Source organism: Thamnophis sirtalis, unplaced genomic scaffold (assembly GCF_051295495.1).
Source record: "Thamnophis sirtalis isolate CommonGarterSnake01/CBP01778 unplaced genomic scaffold, rThaSir2_p1.2 scaffold_10, whole genome shotgun sequence".
NCBI classification, from domain to species: domain Eukaryota; kingdom Metazoa; phylum Chordata; class Lepidosauria; order Squamata; family Natricidae; genus Thamnophis; species Thamnophis sirtalis.
Window position 1 is genome coordinate 28353367 of NW_028261390.1, and position 20236 is coordinate 28373602.

Consider the following 20236-nt stretch of genomic DNA (forward strand, 5'->3'; position numbering starts at 1 on the left):
GGGACCAATGTTTTCTTCCTTGTCTTGTTAAGATTATTCTGTTCTGTATTTATAATATGATCATTTAAAATGCTTGGGTGGTTTAAAGCACGTCAAAAATACAATGAAAACAGAAAATATATAATAGAAACAACTAGCAAAATGAAACTGCTTAAACTGATTTACAGGATGTAAGAACTTGCAAAACTATTTGCCTGACATTTGAAAAATGACATCTGAGTAGGTGCTTTGCTAACCTTTGTAGTGAAAGCATTCCTCAGCATTCTGGGAAGGCCCTTTCCCCAGTAACTGCCAAGTACACAAGGTAGTGGTGATCACATAGGAATTTGGTTGAGTCTTTCAATATGTTCTTAATCCTTTTACTCCGGAGTGGAATAAATATAGTACGGAAAGAAAAACCAAGAATAAAAGAAACTGAATGAATGCAATTCTGAAAAACATGAAAATGATGGAATTAATGAAATATTCTTTTCTAGCTTTTTTGAGGTATAATCTTATAAAATGCCTGCAAAGAGTAAATTCCATAGTGAAATATACTTAGAGAAAAACTATTATAAATATATATTAGAGACAGCTAGAAACATGCTGATAGTTTCCTCTGTTAAAACATACTGATTTGAAAGAAAGAGAAATGATTTCTCTTAAGATGTTGATCTTTTTAAAGGCCGGCTTACGTATACCTATAATTACATTTTACCTTCTTTGTTATACTAAACCAATATTTTAGATTAAATTGTGTTAAGTTCATGTCATAAATATATATTATATTAGGTTGTGCCTTATATGAATGAAATAAACACTACAGCTGAAATAGACGCAAACCTAAGTTTTGTAGGGCGAGAGAAAAAGAGAGACCAAAAACTGAATATATCTTCTCTTTTGATGCCTGTTTTTTTAATTCAGAAATTGATAAGCAGTTCTGTAGTGTTTAGCAAACAGAAATGCTAAGGACCCAGATGAGATCTTTCATGCAAAAAGGACCAAAGCATTTATTTTATAGTGTCTTTAACAAAAAGGTCCTCAAACTTGAACTTGTGTGCAGTATTACCTAGCAACATGTTATAAAGTTACTGAAGGAGTGAGATACATCTTAGATGAAAATCTAAACTAGGTAGATGTGTCAATGTCACACAAGGGATCAATGTTATGTTAAGGAAGAAATTAAAACCATTGATCAGAACAATGTGTATCTAAAATAACTTATGGAATTATGTATTAAACCAACATGGCAATACTTAAGCAGATCCGTTCCATAAAACAAATGTTTTATTTAGTGGACTTGAGAGATTTATCAGCAATGTTTTAAAGGAAATATTTCCATTTATTATAAAATGAACAAACAAAAATATGAGTTAGGAGAAAACTCTTGAGGATATTTCTCTGTCAGCTTTTTGCGGAAAAGTACTTGCTTTGGCCCAGATCAGTGCACTGCAGGCTGCTCTGCAAATGAGCAAAAGGGCAAGGGCAATGAAAGAAATGAAAAAGAAAAAAAATCCCAGGGCCAAGTCAGATTGGGACAGTCTATTTAGACTGCCCTGAAGGCATTGCTTGAGGAATCCACAGATGGGTCATTGATAGTTCTTGTCCCAAAGGATGCATATGTTTTGTGAGTAATTGGGACTCTGAAGGCAATTTCAGGCACAGCCATCCTGTAAGGTTCATAATTTTATAAAACACCAGATGTTGAAATACTTATTTTTTCTTCTATAAATGTCTATTAAATCTATATTCAAGTATTGGAAGCTGAAAATCATCAATCTGTTATCTCCGTGCTATAGGTATGGTAATAAAAGTAACTTGATTGAGCTTGAGTGCTGATATTGAAGATTCTTGTGAGCTGGACACCTCTCTTTTAATTTATGAAATAAAGATGTGTTGAATGAGATGATCGTAAATGCCTTTTAAAGTATTTCAGCTACAACCTCTAAGATATATTTATTGCTATCAATCAGCACAAAGTGTTACTTTTGTTCTGCTGGACAAAAGAATAGAAAGGCTTTTTATTATTTTTGTAAGAATGTCAAGAATGGATGATAAGAAAAATTGGCAAATTATTGCAGTGTGCGATCTTTGTGTAGGAATAACCTGTATGGAGCTCTATTTTATTTTATTTATATGGATTTATAGTGGTTAGTATTAGGGATCTTCAGTCACAAAAGTTCAAAACACTTGGACAAAAAACTAATACGTATATGTATATACACACAGACATACACACTCACTCATTCCTTTTTTATGAACCTGTAGCCCCTGTTCAGGGTCATAAATTCTAAATTGGATGAATTTCATGGTAATGAACCATTATCCGGTTCTAGAGTAGCTTTTTCTAACCTCTGTATATATTAGAGAATTGCCTTAGATTCAGATCATTGTTTGGAAAGAAAGGACTATACAGGGAGTTTTTGACTTATAACCATTTGTTTAGCAACTGTTCAAAGTTTCCACAGAACTGAAAAAGTGACATGATAAATCCTCATACTTATGATCATCGCAGCATTTCCATTCACAATCCAAGTTCAGGTATTTGGTAGCCAGCATGTATTTATGATAGTTTTAGCATGTGGGGAGGATCACATGATCACTGTTTATGACCTTACCCAGTTGACTTTTGACAAGCAAATTCAATGAGGGAAATCTAGATTTGCTTAATGTCCACATGATTCATTTATCCGCTGGGCTAATTTGTTTAACAACGGCAGCAAAAACAGTTGTAAAATTGGCTGCAATTTATATAAAAACTGTCGTGCTTAGCAATGGAAGTTTCAATTGGTTATAAGTAGAGGCAGTAGAGTCAAGGAAATGACAATAGAACCAACAAATAGAGAATCTTCTGCAGTGTGTTTCATAACATATTGAATCATAAACTAATCAACTACTTTTAAAATTAAAAACAAATGCTGTTAGAAGCATTTAAAACATTTAAACAGTTAAAGCCATGTGATTAGTTTACCCGAGTTAGACAAAGAATGGAATACTAAGAAAAACACGTCTTTTTAATTTATTGAAGATATTTTTTTGAAAAAAGAAAAGAAAAATATTGGAGAAATATTTCAAATTTCGGGATCGCTTGACTTGATTTCATGGCATACTATTTTCCCAGTGGTTGCCCATGTTTAGCTTTCTCTTGTGAACTGGTTTTGTATTCATGCATTTCCTTTCACTGTTCCCCCCTTTTTCTACTAGCTGCAAATCAAAAAGAACCCTTGACACCTACATTTAAAGTGAAAGAAGAACCGAAAGATGAGGACAGTGCAAGCTCCACATTGTCTAAAACCAGTTATGGTTTTAGTCATGAACCTGAAGTATCTGCCCCAAGTATTCCTAAGGAGAATCCCAAACCACAAGAAGCGCCAGCAAACGTACTGCAACAGGATATGTCAGTCAAAGCAGCATCTGAACTTCTCATGAAATTATCAGGTAATTAGTTATTTGAACATAAATCTAGCTTCTTGCATTTTTGTTTTGTTTGTTTGAAATTGCCTACCATTCCATTATTATTTTGTTTTATGGGTACCAAGTTCTCATTACTGGAATGCACAAAGTTATAAATTTTATTACCGTATTTTTTTGAGTATAAAAACACACTTTTTTCCCCCTAAAAGAGGCTGAAAATTTGGTGGCGTCTTATACTCCAAATGTAGCCCACTCCCACCCCTACCTTTCAGCCTCTGTGCATCCTTTCCTGGCTGCAGAGATTGCCACTGACAACGGCTTGGGTTTTTGGGCTCTGCGTGTTGCATTTTCAGCCTCCAAATGCTTGACGTGCGGTGCCCAAACTGCTGCTGCCTTCTCTTACCCTTTCCCCGCTTTGCCTGGTTTAGTCACTGGAGCTCACTCCGGAGATCAGCTGTGCTTTTGAAGCTGTTTTTCAGCCAAGCATAAACTAAGCAATCTTCCATGCTTTGCCTGCTTTTCTAATTGCTGCTCCCTCCGACAATCAGGTGTGCTTTAGAAGCACCGCCCCCACCATCCCCAACCTCAAAACCAGCGAGCGAACTAATATGATGAAGCTGACCAGGCTAAGGACTAGCCAGATGAATACCTGGTACGCAGAATTTTCCCCCCTATTTTCCTCCCCAAAAACTAAGGTACGTCTTATACTCCGGTGTGTCTTATACTCTGAAAAATATGCTAAACTATTGGAAAATTATTGCTTAATTAGTGCATTTGTGCATTAACTAATGGTACAATTTTAAAATGCTATAAAACAGCCCTCCCAATCAAATGACACCTGGATATACTGGGATTATAACCATCATGTTTTGTCATAGAAGGTTGACGAGAGAAGCTCTTGGATTCAGTCTGTTCTGTTATCTGTATTGTTGTCATAAGGAAAAAGATTGGGGGAGTCTCATCATATTAGTGTTAATACTTTGACTGTCCAAGAGCATCTGGAGCCACAAACTAGCTGATCGCATTTTAAGGCAGTGTATTATTTAATCCTGCCTGTGATGGTGGTGTGGAGTTTCCTGCCTGAGCAGGGGGTTGGACTAGAAGACCTCCAAGGTCACTTCCAACTCTGCTATTCTATTCTATTCTATTCTATTCTATGGTAGTTTATGTTCGGTATGTTGTATAAGTTTGGTTTATTTTTGAAAGGCATGGGTACATTAACTATGTAGTCATGTAAAAAGAGAAACATCACCCTTATCCCTGCTATCCAGAAATCCCCCCCTCCTTTTAAATCCTCTTAACCCAGCAGTTACTTTGGCACTGATACAGCAATGCTCACATAATTTAAATTTTCAGAGCTATTATTTAATTGGCTGAAAATCTCTTAATTTGTATGAAAGGTTGTGTACGAAATCTTTGTAAGTACAACAGAATTAAATAAGGTTATTCCTACAGATACCAGTGTACTCCTAACAATTCCTGGATGCCACAGACTTAGTCTTGATTTTTTATAAAAGGTTTTAAATAAAAAAATTACATGATCATACATAATTTGTGTCATGACCTGCATCTTGTATCTGGAAAAATGGATGATTGGGGAGGGTTGTACTATATACTTAAATGCTCTGTTATTCTATTTCAGTGATGGCTAACCTTTTTGTTGTTGGGTGCCAAAAATGTGAGGGCATGCACGCAATAGCGGACATGTGTGCCAGCACCGCACATGCACATACAACCCCACCACTATGCTCCCCCCCACACATGCTGCACTGCTCGCCTCCAAACTGAGCTTGGTATTTCCTCCAGGGGGTTGGGAAAGGCCGTTTTCGGAAACAATATTCCCAGTGGGCCTGTTTTTCACCCTCCCCAGGCTCCAGAGGCATTCCTGAAGCCTGGGGTGGGTGAAAAGAGCCTCCCCCAGTCCCCTGGAGGTCCTCTAGAAGCCGGAAATGGACCATTTCCAAATTTCTGGTAGGCCTGTTGGGCCTGTTTTTCGCCCTCCCCAGGCTCCGGAGGCATTCCTGAAGCCTGGGGAAGGCAAAAATGGCCTCCCTTGGCTCTCCAAAAGATTCGCCATCATGGTTCTATATTTTACTTTGGTGGTTTGGCCTCATTTTATATCTTTATCAGTACAGTTAAAAAGAAATGTGGGGGGGGGGCGACTCACTGGGTATTTTTTCAGAGAGTTTCAATGTGGATGCTTAGTTATATACTAAGATCATTTTCCAGTGGAAGAGAGGGAGTGGTCACGTGTGGGTATTCTCAAAGCCTGATTAGTCCAAGACTGAGAGTAAACTTCTTAAATACTCCTTCCTTCCATTCTAGCCCAGTCGGACGGCGGGGGTCCGCAGGTCAGAGGCCTTATTTGTCTCTTTCCAATCTGGGACTTTGGGGGTCAGGGTGTCTTTGGCTACCATTGGCTGTTGGCTACGTCAGGCAGTCATGGAGGCCTATGGGGCATCAGTGCGTCCTGTCCCATCGGGAATTACAGCCCATTCTACTAGGACTGCCGCAACCACAGCAGCGTGGGGCATGAGGGTCCCCTTTGAAGACATTTGTCGGGCAGCCACTTGGGCTTCGCCGATGCCTTTCATCCGTCATTATCGTCTTGATGTGTTCGCCTTGGCGGACGCTTCTTTTGGTAGGAGAGTCCGACAGTTGATGCTCCCCTTGGGCCATAGTTGTTGGTTTTTTCCCTCCCTGGGACTCAGCTTGGGTATGTCCCACACGTGACCACTCCCTCTCTTCCACTGAAAAAAGAATGTTGGTCTTACCTGAACGTGTCTTTTCAGGGGAAGAGAGGGAGTGGTCACAACCCCCTCTTCTTTGGGTGGGGCCAAGGGGAGGGCCGGGTGTTTCCCGGGGGTGGGGGTTTGTTGTATCTGTTTCATTTCCGTTGTTCACCTTCGAGGAAACTGGGCTAGAATGGAAGGAAGGAGTATTTAAGAAGTTTACTCTCAGTCTTGGACCAATCAGGCTTTGAGAATACGTGACCACTACCTCTTTTCCCCTGAAAAGACACGTTCAGGTAAGACCAATATTCTTTATATTTTATCAGAATGACAGACTTTATTCTTTATTGAAGACTTTATTCAGATTTCAAAATGTTCACAACCTTACATTCTAGAACATCCTGTTTCTTCTGTAGCAGTTTTTGGGATTCCATCTCTTTCTATCTCTTCTATCTCTTTCAGCATAATATGTTGAATTACAGATTCCCCTCCTAAAAAGCCCTCCAACTGAGCATATGCAATCCTTACTATTTGGTTTTTGGGTCACCATTACCAAATTCTGAAAATATAGGTTTTCCTACAGGTCTTCTTAAACTATTATCTTGTGTATATATAGTGCTGTTTTGGATACATAAATACATAAGCTTCTTCACACAAAGAAGCTATTAATATACTGTCTATGAAGTACTATATGAACCTACATTTTCTGTTGAATACACCACTGGAGGCAAGTGTATTTCTTTTAAAAATTAGTTTTCAAATAGGTGGAAAGATCATAAAAAAAACTCTGAACTTTGATACTGGAAATTATAATTGAAGTTATAATCTTCTATGGGAACTACTCCATCCCTGCATGTTTGTTATGTAAGTATGGTAGGTATACCAGTCATTAGTTAATTCAGTTCAATCCAGAAGCTGGAAATAATAGAAGTAAAATTAGATAAATACTGCTTAATAATAGCTCAGAGTCCACATGCATTTGAATAAAGTTCTCTAATGCTGCCTATAGCCTTCTGTTTATTTGTCTGCTCTTTAAGTGCACTGTGTATGCTATGTAATTATGCTATGATATTTGCAAACAGCTCACTTGGGTAGATAAAATACTTTTGTGCAGATAGTGCTATATGCCTCCTAGGCTTTACAGAAATATTAGGTTGCACCCTATATAAAATATTCAGCATGTAATTATAGGAAATTGAGATTTTGATAACATTTTCTGCACCATACCTAGTGGCATAGAATTTGTTTTTCATTGAGAAAGCACATGTGTTTGTGGGTAATGTTCAGAATACAAATGTAGAAGCATATAGTATGAAGAAGAAAGCACACATTCTGAAGTCATGAATATTAAGGGCTTGTTTTTGGCAAGGAAGTTTTACTAATACTTGTGCATTTAGTTATAAAGTAATAAAATTCTTGATGGCTTCTAAGTGATATAGTTTATTTTGATCACCTTGATCACAACTTAAGAAGAACTGGTTGAGGGTCCCGAATGATTGCTCAACAGAAATTTAATTCTAGGGATAATATTAAGTTTTCCTATAGTTTCGGCAGGAGGAGCTACAACAGGTTTTAGTCACAGCCTGATTGGTCCAGAGACTGAGGGATTTTTCTTAAGTATCCTCCTTTCCCTCTAGGCTCCCAGTTTCCCTCGGTCTTTGGTCCAAGCACTAGCTGGGGCTCCAACGAGGTACCATTAAAACTTGTGGTTATTTAATTTGATTGATTGGATATCCTAAATTTAATAAAGACTGACTGCGGCCAGAAGGGACTGTCTCCAGTCTCCCAGAGGTAAAGTGGGGGGGGGGCTTGCCTCCTACCCTGTGGCCAGTCAGAGAGCTGCCTGATTCCTGGGAGCGCAGGGGTGGCAGTTTCTCTAATAGCAGTTTCGGCGGCTTAAAAGCGGCTCCTGGCGATTTAAAGATGAAGGTTTTCTGCCACTATTCAATTCCGCTTCTCAGCGCCACCGCTGAAGCTTTGCCGCAGCTTCAAAGAGCTGGTTAATCATCCGGAGGGCATGCCTGTTTAAATTTGCCGCACGGCATGGCCTGTAAAAACAGGAGGACTGCAAGTCTGGGCGCAGGAGTCTCAAAGGCTCGGCTCATCGCGAGGCTAATCCCTCAGAGCCATTAATCTGCGTGCTGTGATTGCCCGAGTCATCACCTCACGAGGCATGGTGGCCATTTTTGGTGCGAACTCATGGGCGGCAGCCAGTTGCTGCAACACCAGCAGTGGCCTGCATTGGGGCTGCTAATCGAGGCCCGCGGGCTATCGGGGCACAGAGAAATCGCGGCCACACTCGAGGCCGGTAGGACAGTGCCCCTATCCAGTGCCTGCCTGCAGCGCAGTCAGTTATCGAGGCCGGCAGGCGCTCACAGTCCATCCAGCAAGCACGTGAGTGAGGCATGGCCTCCACAGTCCAAGAACCCGTGCAGGCCCAAGGAGATCTAGTGAAGGAGGGCCAGTGCAGTCTTAGGCCCAGGGCAGTAGCCTCCCAGGCCTACAGCCGACCAGCGCCCTTCCAGAGCAACCGCTAGAGATAAATTCAGAAGACAAAAAGCCTTGGAAAAACAGGTGGCTAGGGCGGAAAAGCTGGCTCACGCGGTTAGCCCTGAATCCCCCAGCAGATCTAGATCCCCGATTGGGCCCCGCTCTCACAACTCTGGATCGCCCCCTAAGGGCTTCAGTCCTTCTTCCCCCTCAATCTCTCCTTCAAGGCCTCACAGGAGGGTGGCCTCTCCTTCACTCCCCATCTCACCTAGAGCTTATAGGGAAGGGGTAGAGGATCTAGGAGAAGGGGAATCTCGGGGCTACCTTCCGGAAGCCCAACTTGCCCCCTGGGGGCCTCCATCCCAGGGCCCTTCCGATCAGCTGCCTGATAGTATTAGGAGACTTATCTCTGCCGCTATATCTAGGGGTATTTCCTCAGGCCTATCCCAGAGGGACCATTCCTCCCAATGGGTGCCCACTCCCCCCTTGCAGTCTCCAGGCGCAGGTCCTCTTCCAGGGGACAGGATATTCCTAGACCTCCTTTCCCTTCAGTAGTCAGCAAAGGTTCCATCCTGGGGGAGATGGCACACCCAGACTTGGGGTTTTCAGAGGATGAGGATTCAGTTCCTCCGGAACCCCCAGCATTTCCAGGCCTCTTTCCTCCCCCGGCCTTCAAACTTATGTTACATAAGGCCAAAAAGACTACTCAGATTGGCACTGGGGCCTCTCCAGTCTCCCAGCACAGGGACTCCAACTTGTCCATGTTTATAAATCCCAACATGGATAAGGAGGAGGTCCCAGCCCCTCCCCTCTTCCTAGAGATGGTCAAAAATCAGTGGGCGAGGCCTTCCAGGGAGCAATGATAGGCGTTATTACAATATGGAACAGGCCTTCTCTCAGGCCCTGCAACTTCCCATGGTAGATGCCGCGGAGCTTACTCTCCGTAATAATTTCAACGCTTCTGCCTGGGCTATTAAGGCGGCAGCGGCAGCATCCTATTTCAACCGCATGACGGTCATGTGGCTGCGGCTATTGAGGACTGCATCCCAATACAAGATGAGCATCTTCACCAAGACCTCACTAAGATCATCTCAGTTACCCAGTTTTCGGCAGACGGCACCCTTGATTCATTAAATTTGCGTCCAGGGCTCTCTCTACCTCTGTAACTGCGGGGAGACTCCTGTGGCTCCGAAATTGGCAAATGGACAACAAATCCAAATGGAACTTGGCAGCAGCCCCCTTCACTGGTCCTACCCTTTTGGGGGCCTCCCTTGATCCCATCCTTGTGGAGAACAGGGATAAGAAGAAGGTCCTACCTTCTAATTCTAAGAAACCGGACTCCCGTCCTTCGTACCATAGGCCTTCGTCCTTTAGGCCGCCTGACCAAGACTACCGCCAGCAGCGGTATGCCCCCTACAGGTATGACAGACAGAGTCAGCGGCCATTTTACCAGGATAGGAATAGGTATCAAGGTCAATCCAAAAGGCCCTTTCGCAGGGGGGGAGGGCATTCCTTCCACAGGGGGAAATGATTCCAATCTGAGTCAACCCATAGCATCCATAGCCTAGCATCTTTCACGGATCAGTGGGATCAGATAACCTCAGATGCCTGGGTAGGTCGACAGTCAAGGAGAGTCTCTGCCTGGAGTTCCTTTCCCCTCCCTTGGCGCTCTTCAGGACCTTCCCTCCCTCCCAGGGACCCAGAATGGCGCTGCCTAATGTTTCTGGCGATCCAACATCTGCTAGACATTCAGGCGGTTGAGCTGGTCCCACCGGAGGAGTACGGGCAAGGCTTGTACTCCAACCTCTTTGTCGTCCTGAAGAGCTCCGGGGGATGGAGAGCGATTCTGGACCTAAAGCGCCTGAATTCATATCTGATCTACCGGCGCTTCAAGATGTCCTCTCTCAAGTCCACATTACTGGGGATCTGACCGGGGGGACCTCATGGCATCAATAGATTTAACAGAGGCATATCTACATATTCCGATTCGGCCAGCCCATCGCAGATTCCTCTGTTTCCCCCTCGGGGGTCGTCATTTTCAATACAGGGCCCTTCCATTTGGCCTGGCCACTGCCCCCCACACGTTCACGAACGTCCTGGCGGCAATGGCTGCTCACCTGCGCTCCCTGCTGGTGAGATTCCATTGCTACCTCGACGACATGCTTGTCTTGGCCCATTCCTGGATACAGGCAATTCTGGACCTGGTAGTCACCATCCAGGCACTACAGTCCCTGGGGTTTTACATCAACTTCCCCAAGAACCTTTATTCTCCATCGACAAAAATCCTACACTTGGGCACAGTGATACACTCGAGATCAGGGCTAGTTTGCTTTTCCCCAGACCGCCTGACAAGCCTACAAACCTTGGCATGACACGTCCGGGCAAGTCGGTCAGCTTCCATCCTGACCTTGGCCCGCTTACTGGGCAAGATGGTGTCGTGCATAGGAATTGTCTCGTGGGCCCATCTGCACTCTGGTTTTGTGCCAATTCCACTAGGACAGGGTCGTCCTGAGGCTCAACCTGACCTTTCTTCCAAAGGTTAACTCCCTATTCCATAGGTCACAGGAGGTCATTCTTACGAATTTCTGCCCGTCTCCTTCCCACGAGAGGGAGATCCTGTGACACCGCCTGGATGTCCACCACGCCCTGCGCATTTATCTAAGGTGTGCATCTTCCATCAGGCGATCAGAGGCCCTGTTCCTGTCCTTACAACCTAGTACACTAGGTGCTAGGGTTTCTTCAGCTATCATAGGCAAGTGGTGCGATAGGCCATCATGGAGGCCTATGAGGCCGTGCATCAGGTTCCACTGCTGGGAATTACTGCCCATTCCACTAGGAGCACAGCTACCCTGGCCACGTGGGCTACCAGGACTCCACTGGAAGATATTTGTAGGGCGGCCACCTGGGCCTCACCATTTCCCTTTATTAGACATTATCACCTAGATCATTTCGCTTTTCGAAGGACGCAGCCTTCGGCCATCGGGTGCTCCAACAGGTGGTGACCTCCCCTCCCCCAGAGTCCACAACCTGCCCTGGGACTTAGCTTGGGTATGTTGTAGCCCTTCCCGCTGAAACTACAGGAAAAAGAATGTTGGTCCTTAACTGAGTGTGGGAGGGGCTACTTCCCGCCCATGGATTTGATCAGATGGCGTCGGGGTGGTTGGGGGTCTCTCTATGCATGTGGTGTGTTTTCCTTACATAATGCCTTCAGCTTCTCCATTTGACCTCGTGAAACTGGGAGCCTAGAGGGAAAGGAGGATACTTAAGAAAAATCCCTCAGTCTCTGGACCAATCAGGCTGTGACTAAACGCTGTTGTAGCCCCTCCCGCCTCTACTACAGAAAAGAAACATTCAGGTAAGAACCAACATTCTTTCTGTAGTCACATGACTACATATTCTTTTTCTTTCTAAAATGCACTGGTTATAAAGGGAAATAGGAGACAAAGCTGCTTCTTAGATTATAATATTGAAGACGTTGATTGAAGAGAATTGGTTACTATATATACCTGGCTCAGGAAGCAGACCGTAATCCTTCCCCACCAATACCCTTTATACAGAATTGGCCAGAGCATGAATCAGCTGTGATCCACAGACCCTTGTGCCAAAAACATAGCCATCATCTTGGCTATGTGGGAGAGATGGTAATCAGCTGGGGGGAGAAGCGGTAATCAGAGTAAGCAGCCATCAGACCTTTTAAAAGAAGTGAGCCAGCCAGGCATAAAGATTTTGTAGGATTCCTAGCCATGATTGATCCCACTGTACAAAAAGAAATAGAAGGAGCAGCATCACAGCATGTTTCTGTGTCCTATGGAAACCAAGACAACAAGCATGAAAAATGCACATGCTGCTGCTGCTTATACACTTGGTCTTCACATCTTTGTTCCACTACTCCTGCAAGGATTTAAGCAATTGCTAAGCAATTGGCTAAGATATCTGCTTGTTTGCTGTCCTCTTATGTTGTAAGAAGTAGAGGTAATATAAGCAATGATGTTAGTTTTCAGGATGTAGCTTCTTTTCAGGGTGTCTGTGAGCCAAATCATTAAGTGTTCCTCTAATGTATAGGTGTCAAACTCACAGCGTAGTGTTGCCATCATTTGATGTTTCATGATATTTTTCCCATTTGCAGAGCTGGGGTGGGTGTGGCCTGTGCGTGACACATCTAGCCCACAGGCCGCCAGTTTGACACCCCTGCTCTAGTGCAAGTAGAGTCAAACACAGCCAAGTAGGTGTCTCTGAGCCTGTCACTCCCTCTCAATCCTATGAAGAAGAACAATAGTAGACCATTTCTGAAAATGTTCAGAAAAAAACCGCACAGACTTGACCATGTTAGTAGCCAATAGTCAAGACTGATATGAAGATCCATCTGTTCCATCTCTCCATCCACCTACGCCACCTACAAAGGAAGTACCAAAAGTTAGACTCAAGGCCCACAGGCTAGATGTGACCCACAGGGTGCTAACATCTAGCCATGGGGCCGCCCTGACAACAGCAAAGGACCGGCCCATGGTGCCTCTGCTAGCAAAAACAGAGCTTGTAATGGCCGTGCGCAGCCCTCCCGAGTTCCATTTTCACTGGCAAAGGGTTACAGGAGGCCGTTGCAGCTGAAAATGGAACTCAGGAGTCCTTTTTCACTGGCAGAGCTCTCAGGCTACCACAGGCACCTCCTGCACGAGTGACATCAAGCTGGTCACGCCTAGTTTGAAACCCCTGCTGTAGAACATGCTGTACTAATGATTTCTAGTACTTTCTTTATGAATAACTTGGAAGGAGAAATGTTCTGATTTAAAAGAGTATATAGTATTAAACTTGCACAACTAATTGTTGGGAGTTTTTTTTGTTTAGTTTTTTTTTTTTTAAGATAATTTGTCTGAGCCAAGCTTCTGGATTTCATTTGATTATTTAAATGCTTTTAAAATCTCAGCAGCTGTAAATCCAGATGTTTTCTGTTTTCCAGGAAGTGTTTCCTTTCTTATTTCTTTTCATCTTTTTCCAATTGAACTACTATCATGAACTTCAATAGTTGGATTTGCTATTTCTAGGTTTATTGGTCAGTCGCATCCCAGATTCTAATAGTCTCACAAGGAAGGTTAGGTTAATGTCACATTTTCAAACATTTTTGATTGTGTGATTTTTTAAATATTTACTTATTGAATTATTTATGTGATTATACTATTATGCTTGGAGTTCATGGTCAGAAAAAGAGGACAAACACAGCATTCATTAATAAATTTCCCAAATTTGTGATTATTTCTTGAAAGATTATAATTCTTACTATAGGGGGGAATCTAATACAGCAGCTGTATACAAATACAGTCAAAGTTACGGTTAAAGTTCAATAAATATATAAAAGGATATTAAAATAATGGAAATGCAAGGTAGGAAGATCAAACATTTCTTAGGCAATTTTTTCATAGTTTTTTTTAAATAGTATTTTGCAGACAGTTACACAACTGTGAAACTACAAAGAACCACAATTCTTAGTTTGTAAAGTTAGTTGACTTCTGTCCAAATCAGGGGTGGGTTTCTCGCCCCGTTCCAACCGGATCGGTTGGAACGAGGCCGGCGGCGTCCTCGCGCGCGCGTGCACGCACGCGGCACGCGCATGCGTATTAGCATCTGCGCGATGCTCCAGCTGCTCCTGGAGGATCGCGCAGGCGTTCTGCGCATGCGTGGAAAGCGCGAAATTAAAAAAAACGGGTAAGGAGCGGGCGCGGGTGTGCGCGCGGGCGCGGGGGGGGGGCTTCGCCGTTCCCGGAAGTTACTTACTTCCGGGTTCAGCGACCAACCGGATCGCAGGGACCGGTGCGAACCGGTTGAAACCCAGCCCTGGTCCAAATACAATGAACTTAGTACAGGTAGTTCTTTACTCACAATAGTTCATTTAGTGACACTTCGAAGTTGCAACATTACTGAAAAAAGTGACTTATGACTATGTTTCACACTTGCAACTGTTGCAGCATATATTTATTGAAAATAGTCCTAGTTGTACTTGAATTTCCCCTAATGTAATTAGGAACATGGAATGGAAAGAAGCATCAACTAATAATCTAGAGATTAATTAATGAACCTGACAAAACTTTTTCATGCAAAAGAAACTAATATTCCAAGAGTATCTGGCACAGTGAAAGGAGGGATAGAAAAATCTACAGGGTCATTAATATTGCAGCTACTTTGGCTGGATTGCCCTCTGAGTTAAGTGCGGTTCGTTTCATATCTCTTACATTAAGTTTCTTTGTGTTCAGTTTTCTCATCCTAAGTAAGAAATTTAAAATTAATATTGTCAACTTCTATATCTGAAAGGTATTTGAAATTGATTAATAAAATGCCTGTTATGTTGACTTAAGCAATGTTTATATACAATGTTTAAACATGACCTGTTGATTGGAGTTAGTTGAATTCATTCAAAGATGACGATTTAATGCTGTTTAAGCTTAGATACAATTGACTGATGTCATTTTTGGAAACAGACCATATAGATTCCATAAACAAACAATTCTGTTTTGAGTAAGTATTTAATAGTAGTGAATCTGCAGCTTGATCTCAATATGTAAATAAAGCAACCTGTGCTCCACTTCTGGTAGTGATCAAAATAGAGAAGGTTGCCATCCCAACTTTAAATTAAGAACTTTGTTCTCTTATTCATATGAATCAGATATATGGGTAACTATCTTAATTTTCCAAAATAGCATAGTGCCTTAAATCCTGTGTTCAATCTTATGTTCATTTATTTGGGAATAAATCCACTGCAACAGAGATTTGCTTCTGACTAGATAAATATAGAATTAAGCTGCCATTTCTTGAAAAAAGTTAATACAGTTAAATATTGCATTGTCTGTGCCCTAACTCAAGCAATGGCTACCAGTTGTAACAGTTCCAGGATTTTTTCAGAGAAGCACAAATTCTTTTGTATGTCCATTTATTTTTACACAAAGGCTTAAATCTTATCTTTTTGTTCATGTCCTGTTAAATGAATCTTGCCTAGTGTTTAGACAAGTCCATTTGATTTTCTAAAAAAATTGTGCTTCCTGGGAGCACAAAAAAGTAATAAGCCATAAGAAAGCAACTAGATTTCAAACAGGTTAAAAGGAAAATAAAATAGAGTTTTGACCAACTGCTGTTCTAACTGCAAGGGAATGTTCAACTGGTCATTTATTGTTTGTAATCTTTGAAGATTACAAAATACATTGTTCCCTGGTGTCTACTTAAAGAAGGTGAAAAAGCTTTTTTGCTTCACTTGATAAAGATTGTTCAGAAGAGGATGTACTACTAAACTAATCAAATAGAAATTCTGTGTGAAGTGAACAATCCTTTTGCAGGTGAAGTGACCTTTGAGCTCCTTAAGGAGGAAACAATCTTGGGCTTTCTGATGTTCTTAGTAATAATGATAAATACTGAGAAATTCAGGACAGAAGAAATGCAAAATCCCACAATGCCATAATTGGGATCAGTGAAAATGCACAAAATAATGGGAAAACTTTTAAGGTCTCTAGATTTCTTCATCAGGCAAAGTGTTTTAAAAGTGAAGGACATACTTGAATTCATATAGAAGTAATAAACGACTAATCTTTTCCTCATTTCTGCTTTGTTACTTTTTTTCAATAGTTACAATTCATATATATAGAAATTGTCTACAATTTTCTGGATTTTTATTGGATTTAATGGTGTTGATTCTGGAATCAGTTCAGCTTACTATAATTTACTAGAAGAAAAAATTGTAATAAATTAAAATAATTAAATATTATAGGTAATCCCTGGGTTATGAACATTCCCTTAGTGAACTTTCGAAGTTACATGATAAGCACGCCTTAGTGTTTACGAACAAGTCCTGAAATTGTGAATATTATAGCACCATGGCAGTTGTTCGCTCTTATGAACAACTGCAGAGGCGCTGCAACATTCGCCCAGCCTATTCCACCACCCCGGGCAGGTCTTTAGAGGCACTTCACCTGTGGAAACTCACCTTCTAAAGATCTCCTCTCTGTCACAGTTTCTTTTGACTGCTTCATTGCTTCAGCCTTTCAGTGCATTTGCAGATAACAGAGGCCTAACATATTTCGAGATCATGCAAAGTCAATAGTGCAAGATCTTGTGCTACTGATCTTGTGTGATCTCACACTTTAGGCCTCTATTCTCTGTGAATTGAGGCCTGGACCTTTGCAAACAGAGGGAAGGCTTCAGGCCTTCCTTCTGTTTGCCATTTTCTTGCCGAAGCATGCAGGGAAATTGCGTTCCTGTAGGCTTTGGCAGCCCTTTGCAAAAAGCCTTTGTCGGCAACAGTGGAGGTTGGGAGGAGTGGATGCTTCCCTCTGAAGCTCTGTTCTTATCGGCAAAGGCTTTTTGAAAAGGGCTGCCAAACCTTAAAGGGATGCAATCCTCAAGCACTTTGCCGACAAAACGGAGGCCCAGAAAGCTGTGTATAGGCCTCTAAGGCCTCCTTTCTTTGTTGCTGGAGGCCTCGTCAAGCGGGTCTCCAATGAGAAAGGAGGCCTAGAAGGCCACACACAGGCCTCCAGGCCTCCTTTTAGTTGCCTGAGGCCTTGTCAAGCCCTTTGCTGACGAGAAAGGAGGAAGCAGGCAAGGAAACAGGCTGGAGATGAGACAGATCTTCATAAGGTAAGTCACTCAAAATGGTAGGATATTTGTGTATTTGTGCATCGGGGGATGCCTTGGGTGGTCTTAAGCAGATGGCCTGTTCCATCACTAGCCCCCCCCCCCATTGCCTTTCCCACCCCAAGATACCTCGTGCACTTAACAAGCCATACATTTGATTACTGAATGTGTGGGCAGGGAGTGATCTTGTTCAAGGTATGAGATTCACTCCCACAAATTCTTGGTTTATGAATAGAATGGCCAGGTTCTATTACATTCTTAATTCAAGGACTACCTGTATACATGACGTGCGGTGAGGTTTATGGCTGGTGAGGCACTGACACAGTGGTGGGTTTCAAATTTATTTAGACTTGTGGACTTCAACTCCCAGAATTCCACAGCCAGGCATGCTCAATTCCGATTTAAAGCAACAGCATTTGTTTTTCTCCTTTGCAAAAGAGTTTTTCATTCTTTTTCTTCTCCCTCCTCCTCCTTCCTCCCTCTCTCCCGAGCTCCCCCGTCTCTCAAACAGACACATGCACACAGAGAAGTTGGATTGGACTATCTCTCCTACCCCCTTCCCTCTCTCACTCACTCTCTCTCAAACAAACACAAACACAGATGTTGGATTGGAGCCGATCCGAGTCTTTGATTGCAGGCGGAGCCACGTTGCCTTTTCAAACTTGTAATCAGTGAAACTGGACTTATATAGTTTTATCCAGCTGTGTGTGTGTGTGTGTGTGTGTGTGTGTTTGAAAAGGCAACGTGGCTCTGCCTGCAATCAAACTACACTTGGGGAGGGATCTACACTTGAGGATGAAGTTTGAATTCCTCCCCCTCCCTCCAACCCACACGTACCTTTTTCAGCTGTTTCAGAGAGTATTTCAACTCTGCTCTTGCCTGTCATCATGAAAAGAAAAAAAAATGTAAAAGGAAAAAGGCAAGAGCTGAGGTCAGGCTGAGATAGTTGCTGCCAGAGTCACCATGGATGACTCTGCTTAACTGTTTAAAAAAGCCTCTAAAATGCAGCCTCTACAGGAGGAGGCAAGAGAACGATGTGCCTCACCTACGTCAGGAATTTTTAGGCTTTTAACCCTTGCTTAACTCTGCTGGAGTGATCATAAAACGCCTAAAGTCAGACTAGATGAGGCATGTCATTCTCCTGCGTCCTCCTATAGAGGGCGCTTTTTGGAGGCTTTTTTAAACAGTTAAGCACTAAGCAGAGTCATCCACGGTGACTCTGGCAGCAACTAGCTCAGCCTGACCTCAGCTCTTGCCTTTTTCCTTTTACATTTTTTTTCTTTTCATGATGACAGTGGTGAGGCTCTGCCTCCCCTGACTGCACGTCCCTGCCTGTATAATGATTTTACTATAAAAGATATAGCTGAGAAAAAGCTTTGGCAAAACTGAAACAAAAGGTTAAGGTGAAAAAGATATATTTTGCTGTAATACATTTAAGATCAAGGATAGCAGTTGTTTGGCAGGCAGCACAACCTTTTCCTTTTCATAAATATTGTACAGTGTATCTTCCTTTTCAAATGCATGTGACACTCATACAATGAATAACCTATTTAGCCTTTCTCAGTTAGCTCAGCCAGCCCATAAATAAATTCTGATAACTTCCATGGGGGGGGGGGAGTCTATTAAAAATATAAATCTAATAATATATTGTGCACGTAACAATAAAATGCTGGTTTCACTTAGTATCATATCATATTGCAACTGACATCTGTTGACAATTAGCCATATGGTATATTCTCTTTTTCCTGTTATTTACATAGATTTAATTACCTTGTTAGTAACCTATAGCTACCAAAGATTATGCCAAGGTACGGGGTTGTATATGTGTGATTTATTCCTGGCAAAGAGTTAGAGCAGAAAGTTTGTTTCAGGAATTTAATGTAACAGATCTTTCCATGACAGTCATAGAAACCCAAAATAACATGAGCCCTAGAGAAAGTCAACTTAATGATACCTAATCTCCATCCTCCCATGTTGGATTTCGACCAGGTTTGAATGTCTGCTGAGCCATGAAACTCCCTGGATGACCTTGGGCCACTTGCCAAGTCTCAGCCTAATCTTTTCAATGTACAATTTAAAAAAAGCTTTATTTCCTCAGATAATATAAGACAGATGCATTATTTAAAATAATAGTAGATATAGTGAGCATTTATAATTCCTGTGGTAGCTAAATTATTTTTAAAAGATATAAATATTTAACCGTCCAAATACCAACAATAAAGATATTTAATTATACTACAGAGTGCAAAGAAAAATGGAAAGCAATGGATTCAACAGGCTGCATTGACATGTGTCCTACTGAAACAAATGGATTTGGGTGCAAGAAAACTATTTTATTTATGTATTCTCTGTACACATTGATTGTATGTGTGTTTGTGTAGTCAGCTTGCTGATGCAAAACCCTAACTTGTTACATTTGTCATAGTCAGCATAAAGTACATTAAAAAAATAATGAATGTGCTATTTTCTGATTGGGTATGTTTCCTCAGTTAGATGATATCCAATTGGAAGTCTACATATAGTCTTTCAGGCCTTGCTTTGATTCTAGAGTGCTGCTTTTCTATGTACAGGTAACACTCAACTTAAAACCACAATTGAACCCAAAATTTATGTTGCTGAGTAAGAAATTTGTCAAGTGAGTTTTGCCCCATTTTCTTGCCACATTTATTAAGTGAATCTGCAGATTTTAAATTAGTAGCATGGTGGTTAAGTGAATCTGGCTTCCCGATTGACTTTGTTTGTCAGAAGGTCACAAAAGGTGATCCCATGACCCTGGGACACTGCAACCGTCATAATATGAACCACTTGCCAAGCATCCAAATGTAAATCACATGACCATGGGGATGCTGCGATGGTCATAAGTGTAAAAAAAGGTCATATGTCACTTTTTTCAGTGCCTAACTTGTAACTTTGAAGAGTCACTAAGTGCACTGTTGTAAGTTGAGGACTACCTGTATTATTAAAATTTATAGCAGACTCTGAATTAGGGTCTAGGACAACTCACTATGGCC

At 42.0% G+C, this 20236-nt stretch overlaps 1 protein-coding gene across 6 annotated transcripts in view; it reads left to right on the forward strand.

Moving 5' to 3' along the window:
- The window catches only part of ZNF827 (zinc finger protein 827), a 156678-nt gene that overhangs the window by 69363 nt on the left and 67079 nt on the right, over positions 1-20236 (forward strand). For all 6 annotated transcript variants that reach the window (XM_014059333.2, XM_014059335.2, XM_014059332.2 and 3 more), the window contains exon 5: positions 3184-3417. In XM_014059333.2, the coding sequence (XP_013914808.1) occupies positions 3184-3417 (234 nt within the window). The remainder of the gene's footprint in view (positions 1-3183; positions 3418-20236) is intronic.